General features: G+C 39.1%; 1 protein-coding gene across 2 annotated transcripts in view; it reads right to left on the reverse strand.

The window, feature by feature from the left end:
* Window positions 1-11,645, reverse strand: part of sptbn5 (spectrin, beta, non-erythrocytic 5) — a 33,497-nt gene extending 21,852 nt beyond the window's left edge. The window contains exons 1-16 of one of the 2 annotated variants that reach the window (XM_042742454.1): window positions 11,501-11,645; window positions 10,597-10,741; window positions 8,767-8,931; window positions 8,524-8,640; window positions 8,280-8,437; window positions 7,957-8,185; window positions 4,767-5,401; window positions 2,794-2,932; window positions 2,481-2,704; window positions 2,039-2,192; window positions 1,611-1,811; window positions 1,280-1,486; window positions 886-1,030; window positions 643-782; window positions 328-531; window positions 86-238 (exon numbers count right to left, since the gene is read on the reverse strand). In XM_042742454.1, coding sequence (XP_042598388.1) covers window positions 86-238; window positions 328-531; window positions 643-782; window positions 886-1,030; window positions 1,280-1,486; window positions 1,611-1,811; window positions 2,039-2,192; window positions 2,481-2,704; window positions 2,794-2,932; window positions 4,767-5,401; window positions 7,957-8,185; window positions 8,280-8,437; window positions 8,524-8,640; window positions 8,767-8,931; window positions 10,597-10,722 — 2,997 coding nt within the window. In that variant the 5' untranslated portion in view covers window positions 10,723-10,741; window positions 11,501-11,645. Of the gene's footprint in view, window positions 1-85; window positions 239-327; window positions 532-642; window positions 783-885; window positions 1,031-1,279; window positions 1,487-1,610; window positions 1,812-2,038; window positions 2,193-2,480; window positions 2,705-2,793; window positions 2,933-4,766; window positions 5,402-5,673; window positions 6,217-7,956; window positions 8,186-8,279; window positions 8,438-8,523; window positions 8,641-8,766; window positions 8,932-10,596; window positions 10,742-11,500 lie in introns of those variants that run through there. The other variant, XM_042742455.1, reaches the window with a different exon arrangement.

Genomic DNA, 11,645 nt, shown 5'->3' on the forward strand with positions numbered 1-11,645 from the left:
AGCAGCTTTAAGGCTTTGAATGTTGTAAAGGATTCATGATGACTTGTGTTATTCTGCTCGGCGTGTGTTTTCAGGGTGAACTGACCTCATATTTGGCTTGTACAACCTCTAAGTCGTTGGAGTTTGAGTTAAAAGTGTTGAGGACATTCTCCTTGTCTCTCATCCAGGACTCAAACTCCTCACAGGCATTATAGAACCTATGTAGTCGCGCAGTGTCATCCAGTACCTTATTTTTGGACTGGTGGGATAAAATGCTATTTAAATGCCTGGAAATTTTTTCAAATCATCTAAAATGGTAAAGAGTAAAAGCAAAGCATGAATATTCACCTGTGCTAAATTATAAAGGCTGTTGAAATCCTGTTCCAGACTGTTTTGTGTGCTCTCTATTGTGTCTTTTTGGAAGTGTGGGTCAGGCAATGATGAGGTAGATATTTCAGCTGTGCCACGCCGCATAGAACGAGTGCGGCGAGGTCGGCTCACTTTCTTTTTTGGACTCTCAGGTTCTCCATTTGTAGGTTCAGGTGGTGCTTTCTGCATTTAATTGCATAAAAACACAAGCAAAAGCTGTCTAGTAAATGCAATTTAAAGAATTGTTATGGCTCATAAGACTTGAAATTAAAATAGATTTTAAAATTGTCTTACAGAAGAAGATGGCATCTCCCTGATGAATGTGGAAGATACTAGTTGCTCAGTTCCTCTGCTGTCTCGAAGAAGAAACTTGTCGTCTTTTTCCCTGCTGACAATTGTCAATATTTCTCCTCTTTCCCAGGTTAATATAGGACCTGAAAAAATGGTCAAGATGAGAAGAGAAAGAGGAACTGGTTCATTGTACACACAAACCAGACCAGTAGCATTTATCATTTAGCACTAAAGGATGCTATATACCTCTGTATCTGAACCTAATCATTGCTTGTTCTTGTGGTAAAGCCTTGCTGAGGACTTTTCCTCCTTTGTCATCTTTTTTATCCGTCTTATCTTCACCGTCTGATGAATCACTGTAGTGGACCATTCTACTCTGCTGGGTTTCAGTTTAAATTGGTAAAAAAAAATGCCATTGTCATTGCCATTGAAGCTGTAAAAGCTGTGTCTAAGCTGTAAAATTATACAGTAATTGTTTTATACTAGCAATGATTCACATTTATTTCATGGATATACTGTTTTTCACCATTACCCTTCCTGAAGCAATATTGGAAAATTATTCAGACAAACTATGTGCTGTAATTGCATTGTAAAATATTTTTTCTTTTGTAAATAATGGGTTATTTTGGTTGTGACTCACAGTAAGAGGAGCAAGTTGGGCAGCACTCTTGGCCTGCTCACCCAGCCGTTTAACTTCTGAGGCATATGCTTCCATTTCCTTCTGCAGTCTTTGGTGACGCTGGAGCAGAGCAGTAGTGCTGGCCTCATCCTTTCCATAATCCTCATCAATGAGAAGTGGTTTGCGGTCATCGAGCCACGAGCTGGCTTCGGTAACGTCTGCAAAATACTGAGGGAAAGGAGGAATGGCATTTAGAACACATTTTTATGCCAATCTCTGCTTGATCTACTGAATCATAATTTCTCACTTTCCACTCATGAGGAACCTATACATAGCTAAGTTTGGTTTATACCTGCTTGATGACATTGGCTGCATGCAGTCTGTTTTTTCTGATGGTGACTTGTTCTTTAAGCTGCTGCCATTGTTTCTGAAGAGTCCGAATCCACTTTTGGATGTCTCTCTCATTGGGGTGTCTACCCCTGCAGAGCTCTTGGCCTCTGGATAAAACCCCAGAACAAAGTGATTCCTGTGACTGAATCTCTGCCTCTAAAGCCTGCAACACACATAGCAATTCAAATCTTAGCAGCTCTGATCCAGTCACACTGAGGTTAAGCAACGTTGGTCTGTTCTCCATTATAGACGTGCTTAAAAGAGCAAGCAGTAGTCTATAAAAGAGTATCAATAAGCACATAACTGTTTGAAATATATCTAAAAATGTAGGCAGTAATGGGTTTCTTCTATACTACAGTTCTGTATCCTATAGTATCTGATGGCGAATACCTTGTAGTTCTGAATTGCTTGCTGAATTTGACTGAGGTCTCTCCCCAGAGATGCTGCCTGTAAGAGGACCCATTTCTCATAGATCCATGCTTCTACTTCTTCACAATCATAGAAAAATTCAAAGAGCTTCAGCTGTCCCTCCAGAGCTTTTCTCTTTTTTTCCACAAAAAAAAATCATCTTATTGCTGTACAGTATATGTCCACAGTAGTTTTTTTTTATTATATAAAACAGTAAAACTGTGCTGTATACAATCCTGTCTGTATTTCTTATGGTTAACTTTTAAAACACAGTTTTTTACAGTCTAAATTCTGTAAGGGTCTTTAAGTATATGGTACTTGCCACAAGATTTGTACTCTTTTTGGATCTTACAAAAGCTTAGTCTTACAAATGTCCACAAATAAAATGGCTTCTGGTACAATTAGATGGATTTAAAGAGTTTACCTGTTCTTGCTGAGAACCAGCAAAGAGTTGTACTGGCCATTAAGATCTTTAACTCCTCTCTCGACTTTTGTGGCACCTTTGTGTCTAACCTTTAAGGCACTGCTGCTCATTGCATTCAGGGTTTCTCCAAGTGAGATGATTTGAGTGTCTAGTAAGTCCTGCTTTTGCAGCAGGGCTACCACGTCTGGCAGCTGTTTTCCTAAGTCAGAGGAATCTGCCTGGGCCTAGGAAAGAAAGTTTATGCTCAAGTGATAATGCTCAGTGGTAATGTCTGGAGTAAAAATGATATATAAAGGAAATTTGAGTTGTTCACCTGTAATTCCCTTAGGTCCAGAGATATTAACTCGATATCTCTGAGAACAGCAAATGTATTCACAGCATCTCCAGCTTGTTCTCTCTGCTGCTGCAGAAGCTGCTGCAAAGCTTTCCATCGGTTCATGATATCCATGTTCCTGTCACATACAAGATAAGCACATATGATCTACTATTAATGTCTATTAAATGCTTCCACACCTATAAAAGGGTTTTTACTTTAATAATGTAATTTTCAACTTCCACATTCCAAAGGATCAACAAACAGGAAATGATATTTTATATTTTATTATCCAGCATTAGTGGGAATGTTTTACTAGAAATTAATTTTTGACATGTCTTTTCCACTGCATTATAATAGGACATCAAAACAGTCATAGCCCATATCTACAGGTCCTTCTCAAAAAATTAGCATATTGTGATAAAAGTTCATTATTTTCCATAATGTAATGATAAAAATTAAACTTATATATATTTTAGATTCATTGCACACCAACTGAAATATTTCAGGTCTTTTATTGTTTTAATACTGATGATTTTGGCATACAGCTCATGAAAACCCAAAATTCCTATCTCAAAAAATGATCATATTTAATCCGACCAATAAAAGAAAAGTGTTTTTAATACAAAAAAAGTCAACCTTCAAATAATTATGTTCAGTTATGCACTCAGTACTTGGTCGGGAATCCTTTTGCAGAAATGACTGCTTCAATGCGGCGTGGCATGGAGGCAATCAGCCTGTGGCACTGCTGAGGTGTTATGGAGGCCCAGGATGCTTCGATAGCGGCCTTAAGCTCATCCAGAGTGTTGGGTCTTGCGTCTCTCAACTTTCTCTTCACAATATCCCACAGATTCTCTATGGGGTTCAGGTCAGGGGAGTTGGCAGGCCAATTGAGCACAGTAATACCATGGTCAGTAAACCATTTACCAGTGGTTTTGGCACTGTGAGCAGGTGCCAGGTCGTGCTGGAAAACGAAATCTTCATCTCCATAAAGCTTTTCAGCAGACTGAAGCATGAAGTGCTCCAAAATCTCCTGATAGCTAGCTGCATTGACCCTGCCCTTGATAAAAACACAGTGGACCAACACCAGCAGCTGACATGGCACCCCAGACCATCACTGACTGTGGGTACTTGACACTGGACTTCAGGCATTTTGGCATTTCCTTCTTCCCAGTCTTCCTCCAGACTCTGGCACCTTGATTTCCGAATGACATGCAAAATTTGCTTTCATCCGAAAAAAGTACTTTGGACCACTGAGCAACAGTCCAGTGCTGCTTCTCTGTAGCCCATTTCCTGCACACACCTGTGCACGGTGGCTCTGGCTGTTTCTACTCCAGACTCAGTCCACTGCTTCCGCAGGTCCCCCAAGGTCTGGAATCGGTCCTTCTCCACAATCTTCCTCAGGGTCCGGTCACCTCTTCTCATTGTGCAGCGTTTTTTGCCACACTTTTTCTTCCCACAGACTTCCCACTGAGGTGCCTTGATACAGCACTCTGGGAACAGCCTATTCGTTCAGAAATGTCTTTCTGTGTCTTACCCTCTCGCTTGAGGGTGTCAATGATGGCCTTCTGGACAGCAGTCAGGTCGGCAGTCTTACCCATGATTGCAGTTTTGAGTAATGAACCAGGCTGGGAGTTTTTAAAAGCCTCAGGAATCTTTTGCAGGCGTTTAGAGTTAATTGGTTGATTCAGATGATTAGGTTAATAGCTCGTTTAGAGAACCTTTTCATGATATGCTAATTTTTTGAGATAGGAATTTTGGGTTTTCATGAGCTGTATGCCAAAATCATCAGTATTAAAACAATAAAAGACCTGAAATATTTCAGTTGTTGTGCAATGAATCTAAAATATATGAAAGTTTAATTTTTATCATTACATTATGGAAAATAATGAACTTTTATCACAATATGCTAATTTTTTGAGAAGGACCTGTATAAGTGATTATGAACTACCTGCTATTCTTTGCCCCCTCACCTGCGAATCACTTGTGCCTTGCTGTGGTAGTTCTCTTTTTCAATAACAGCAGCCATTTTACTTAAAGCTCGGAAACGCGGTTCACGAGCCAGCACATCCGCTCCCAGGGCCTCCAGTTTGCGAGCCGCTGTCTCAGCCTCCTCCAGTCTCTGCAGCCCTCCCAGATCTTGCTGTTGGATCAGATGCAGAGTGTCCTCCAGGTAGCTCTCCCTCAGCGTAGCCTTACGGTCAAACTTCTGGGCCAGCTGTTCCAGCTGCTCCAGCCTCATCAGCGCACCCTGGAGGGCTCTCTCTCGCAGGTGTTCTGCTCGCTCTAGAAAGGTCCAGTTCCTTTCGATATCCCCCAAGGTTTTGCCTTCCGGAGGAATATAATCCCACTGGTTGTTTGCTCTTAGCTTGGTTCGCAAGTTGAAAAGGTGGGCCTCGATGGCCCCTCGTTCCTGGTACTTGGGAGGCTTCTCAATAGTGCGATATGTCTTGAAGGCAGAAACCAGATGCTGCATTTCTCGCAGGGAGTTGGGGAAAGAATGGTCATTGAGCTCCATCACCTTGGTCTTGATCCAGCGTAGCAAGCCAGACACCATGCTTTCATACATGCGCTTCATATCATCCAGCTCTTTCAGAAGGTCTACAATCTGCATGCAGAGATAAACTATATATTTTTAAAAAAGCACCAATGTTGAAGCAGATGAATGAAATTCAAAAGCACAGATTTTATCTAACAGCAAATTTTATCTAACAGCAACATCAGTACTAAACATTAAGCAACATCATGATTTAAAAAAAAAAAAGATAAGTACAATAAAAAATAAATTATAACAGAAATAGACTATATTTTGATCACAAGTTCACATGGAGCATGTTTTTGTTCAGCAGCTACACTGACATCTATCTACTTAATACACACCTTGCCCACTTCTGGAAGACTCCTCTCCGGCTCAATAATTGTTTGTCTCATGTTCTGCCATCGCAGCCAATGACTGCTGAAATGGCCACTGAAAGCCATTGTCATTGTCAGCGTCACACCTGAGAGCTGGCGGTCTTACCATAAAATGAAATTTAGAGTCTTGACATCTCAGAGCCTGGCTGGGCTTATCTCCGTCTTATCCAATCTATCCAACAAGATCTCTCTGTCATTGTTTAATACACGTTTGTGACAGCTAACACTACTCCACAGCTGTGACCCAGTCAACACATACCGCTATTTCTATTCACACTTGTAGACATGGTGGTGAGTGAAAGTGTCATGCTGCACAGGCAGAACAGGACACTTCACGCCCCTGTTTCTCTCCATGTGGATCCTGCCAGCATGTTAATGGCATCGCCTGACCTCTGAGCTCATCTTTGCTGGATCAACTCCTCCTGTTGTCAAAGAGTATCTGAGGATGTTTTCCTCCATATTGTCAGCATTATCCGAAAAGCTGTTTCTTGACTACACAGTGCAGACAACTAACTTTCTTGTTTAGCAGCATTTACAGCCTAGAGTTTACACTGATCTGATTAAGACCAGGGCTCCTCCTCTTGACCCACAGTCAAATCCACTAATCCTAAAGAGTTTGAGATTAGAGTCCTGATTCAACACCACAGTAGCTGCAGTTCATACTTTCACAAACAGAGTGCGCCAGTTCTTAACATTTCCCAAAAAAGCTGTAAGGACATGCTCATGTGACATTGCATTGTCTCAATGGACCAAATCAAAGAGTGTATATCTTTTGTTATAATAATCACATCTACTCCAAGTCCAGTCAAGAAAAAGACACCCAAGGAAATACATCTTATATCACTAATAACTATTTTGGCATTGGCATTAGTGCAGTTCATATATTACTGCTACTACTACTTAGTTAACGTCTGTGTAAAGGCAATTCAGAGAATTGTTTATAAACACATTATAAATGTTAGAAATGTATTGTTGAAAACACGTTACAAAGACTGTGTACTATGTAGTACTGAATTCTGGAGTTAGACCATTAAATAGTTTTTCACCATTTTTGTGTTCAGTATTTTTTGGGCGGGCCTAAAATAAGGTCTCGATGGCACAATGGAGCCACTGAGCATGGGTCCTCCACTAACACTATAACAGACTTGTTCGAGATGCATCGGCGCTTTGCAGACCGATTGGCGTATGACATCAAAGTACCACAAGCTCGATTAGAGAGCAAATGACTCTTTATGCTTTTGAATTGCTCTCGCTGTATTTTGATGTCATGCGCATCTCGTACAAGCCTAATAAGTAGAGCGCATTAGCATCAGTGGTTCACCCAGCTAGCTAGCTATGCCTTTGGCACATAAATGCATATTACCAAACATGTTTGGCTGTATAAATCTATTAAAGCTGCTAGAGGGAACATCTATTCAGGTTGTAGCGGTATTTGACTGTTGAGAGAGGCATGGTGTGGCTGGTGTGATGCTGTTGGGACACTAGACAGCTTTTCCGTGAGTGGGCGTGGTTCAGCACCAACAGCACCCAGCATTTGAGAGCAGAGAATTTTGCTAATTTTGCAGAGAATTTTGCTAATTTTTTTCAATATTTTGATACATTTTTTATTTACTTGGCTTTTTTCATTCTAATTTTGCTGGGTGGTTAATAACACATTTTTCTGTGATGTGAAAAACTCAGAACACATATTTAATATTGCTTAACATGGACTTTAAGTAAATTGCCTATTATACTGTATGTCTCTGAACACTCCATCAATAACTCTATGGGATTTTTTTGCCTGTATTATCACCAGGTAAAATTCATAAGTCTGATTGCTTAGAAAAGTAATTGAATACCTCTTCTCAACAAACTAGAACTAGACTATTTGAGATATCATTTATGTTTATATTGTCCTACATTATTAGTAATAAGGTGCTGAAGTTTCATATTTGAGGTTAGAGGTCTATTCAAATCCTTAATGTCTGAAAAAATGAAAATTCACATCTATTTTCTAAATGCATGTTATTGATCTTATGGAGAACAATTCATCCAAACATGCTGAACTGAGACATCTCTCTGTTGTGTTCTGATGTCACAAACCCTGCCCCTTTGTTACATTCGACTGCAAGTTTCCATTGGGATCTGCCTCCAACCAGTCAACAACTGATGCCCTCGTTCTACACTTTTTTCTTTACAGTAATCTGTTTTATTTGGATATAAAAGCTTCCCATTGCATTTTACATTAATTAAAATTACACATTAACTAACCTTAGCTATCCTCTTCTGGATAGTCTGACCCTGCTTCATTTTGGAGAAGTAGTGGTAGTACAGGGAGACATAAGTCATGATAGACTTCTCATCGGGATGAGGCACCATGACATCTTCCACATCCAGGAGTTGCATTATACCAAACTCATCCTCTGCCAGAGTGAAAGCATGGGTGAGGCTCCTCATTGGATCATCCTGGCGTAGTCGGTTGTAGTCAAATAGATCAGGCCTGGAACAGTGTTATCATAACATCATGAGACTGAGGAAACATAGTCAAATTCTGTTCCTTATCAAAAGAGAATGCTATCCACTGAAAATACTACCGATGGGCATGAATAAGAGCATTAAAGGCCAGTCCATCTCTCCAGCTGCTTGAGAAGTCTTGCACATTTACATTGGCGTAACCGGCGGTCTTACGCTGACACCATATCAGTAGAGCTTCTTTGGCAGAGCGCTGAGCACCACTGGCATCACCACCAGCCTGAAACCACAATAGGATGTGAACAGAGTGAAAAGTGCACTTTTTGCTTTTTAGAACGTTTATTGAGGCCACTCTTAAGGCCTTACCTCAACAATATTGATGGCTCCAATCTGGAAGCGGAGAATGATGATCCAAATTAAGCCCAGGATCAGAGTTCTGTCTCCATCCACAATATTTTCTGGACCAATCAGATCTACTCTGATCTATAGGAAGATGAGCAATTATTCAATTTTTCAGTTATTCCACAATTAAAGATGTTACATTGTGGAAGTAATACTTTTTAAAAGGTACATTTCAGAGATTTGCACATTGTATTTCTTCCAGTGTACCTTGGTTTTAAGGAAATTAATGGCATTGCTGTTATTTTCCAGACAGTGAACTCTTAGGGTGCGTCGACTGGGAGTGGGCAGTTTCTCCCCAGAGATGAGCTCCAAAAGTCGCACGAGATGCACACCAGTTCTTAGATCAGTATACACATCAGTCAAGTCAACCTTCCTTTAAAGTGAATGCACATTAAAATAAAATTACACATTTCCAATACACCCAAGTAATCATAAAGTGGGAAGACATCGGCTAACAAGCATGTTGCAGGTAGTGACATACATGTTCTTATATCCTATAACTGCATTTGTTTTATGCATCATAGGCAGTTTGAAACAAGTTTAGGCATGAAATTAGAAGCTGGCTTTATTTTACCATTGTGTTTGGCTAATTGCCACTGTATTCCACTATGACGTGACTCACTCACACTCCTCTCAGTAAAGCCGTCCTGCTCTCAGCTTTCAAGCAAGAAAATTGCAACCACTCCCTAATCCATGTGTTGTGGGAATCTGATGTCTCTCAACAGATCTGCTTACTGCCTCCAATAGGCTCTGTTTACCCAGGGAATGAATCGAGGAAGCTTAGAGCACACCCTGCTTCTCTAGTGGGTCTTCAGAGAGCAATGATAAAAAATAAAAAAAATTCTGCTTGCAATTACTGCAAACCATTTTGCAGCTTTCCTAATTGCTTTTAAAAACGATTGTCTATAGCTAACTGCTAACTTGCATGTAACTGATAACCAGCTTGTACAAGAGCGGAATAGATTTTCTCAGAAAGCAATGTTTAGGTTTTTAATGATAAGTGTGACCTTTTATAAAAAACATGTTATGAATGGTGTTGTTTGATACAGAACAATACACAGAAGCAACTGAGGAAGGGGAAAAGGAAAGGGAAATGTTTAAAACATATCATTTTTTCAGACAGCTGCCTGTATACAGCTATTAATATATTTGTGTGCCCTAACAAGCCGAGGAAAGTTGTTGTAGCACCACTTGTCTGTTTTAACATCTTCCTGCTGTTAGTGTTTTATGTAAGTTAAGTCTCTCAGTTGGTTCACACAGCAATGGCAGTAAGTACGAGAGGAGGTAATATGTAACCACTGTTAAATATAACACTCAAAGGGAGACAAATAAAGCGGAAAAATTATGTATAAAAATCAAGTTGGTACTATTTCGGTCCTAAATCTAATATTGGTGATGTTGATGTAATACAAGGTAAATCATATTTGTTTTTCCCTCCCCTGTGCTGATCTGTCAAAAACCAAAGGTTTGCATAACAGTGTATAAAAATTAACTATTGACTTTTACTTTGTCTACCTGCCACTTTCTCTCATCATTATTATTGAATTCAATCTCAGTGTATATATAGAAAACAGTGGGCTAACTTGTTTAAATAAGCAACCAAACGAACTGTGCACTTATCATGCGACAAGTGCATAAAGTATGTGGTAATGTAATGAACAATGATAAAATTATGACCTTAAATGGGTTCAAGGGTTCACAACTAGAGACAATCGTGCTGGAGTGAGCATATTGTAAACTAAAGTAAGTCACAAGACTAGAGTCAGGATTACTAACGTTAGATATCATCAAAGTTATTGTGATATCTTGTGAATCATAAATTTTTGTGTAATCAAATTGCTGTGCCGCCAGCAGATATCACTGATTAAACGAAGTGGATTATAAATATATTTATAATCCATAGCAAAAGGGTTGATCATGACACATTTGAAATGTAAGCTTTAGTTTAAGTGTTGGTGTTTAGTTGTGTCTCTGATTGTAGATCTTGTTTCCTGAGCTTGCATTGAGGTTCAGGAAGGCTTTGGATGGACTTATTCGTACCCCATTCTTTGAGAAGACACTGTTCATCCATTTTGTGTAGGTCTTCTTCTGCACTGTCATCCGCTGTTCCTGAAGCTCTCGGAATCGGCCATCCGACTCCTCTCCATCTCCCTGTTTAAACATCTCCTGACTGTGTTAGTCCCTGAAAACAACACATGAAAATTGCATGTAACTCTTTCAAAGATACAAAACCAGACACCACAGATTGTTCATTTACAATGAAGAGCTGCCCACAATGAGTTTAAAAATTAAGCCATACAGGTGAGGCCTTTACATCACCATTTGTAGGCTCTTTCGGGAAGTTAAAACAAAATGTCATTGTGAAAGTTAAATATGACTCAAGATATGTAATTTTCAATTTATAAATCAACTTCGTTCTCATGTTTGAGGAAATGAAAGCATCGGGGCAATCATGCCTCTCCTGCTGACAGTATAATTATGTACTTCAAGTCTGACTTCACAGACATATTTAGAAGGATCATAAAAATACCTAGCATTTCCAAATCAGGTGATCAATTAAATATGTTGGGATCAAAGATTACAGATTACTTAGTAAACTGGACACTTTTCAATGTCTTAATATTTTTCAGATATAATACTATAGAACATCATCATAGTAGCATCTTAATGCTATGGTGTTATTATATATATTGACAAAATATTATTTTATATCCATATTTGTAATTCAGTGAAACAGACATTTGTTTTATCTAAAATAAATATGAACAATAAAACTGTAATATTACACATCTCTGTAGACCAACTTCATTTTTGTATAATCCGTATTTTTTGTTTCTTAAATGATGCCATTTGTATATCCTACAATTTGAAACACTTGCAAAAAGTATTACATAAAACAGATTGTGATGCGCAGAATGTAATAGATTTCAAATTCACTTACCCTTCTCAAGGTTTGTTTTCAGCACTTAAGCACAGTCAGTGCTTATCATAGACTTTCAATATAGGCAAAAATTCATGATTTGAGCGTATTCTGATAAATCCTCTTTAAGACTGATCAGTGTTAAGGAACTGAACTGAACTTTGAC

Source organism: Cyprinus carpio, chromosome B17 (genome assembly GCF_018340385.1).
Source record: "Cyprinus carpio isolate SPL01 chromosome B17, ASM1834038v1, whole genome shotgun sequence".
Taxonomy (NCBI): domain Eukaryota; kingdom Metazoa; phylum Chordata; class Actinopteri; order Cypriniformes; family Cyprinidae; genus Cyprinus; species Cyprinus carpio.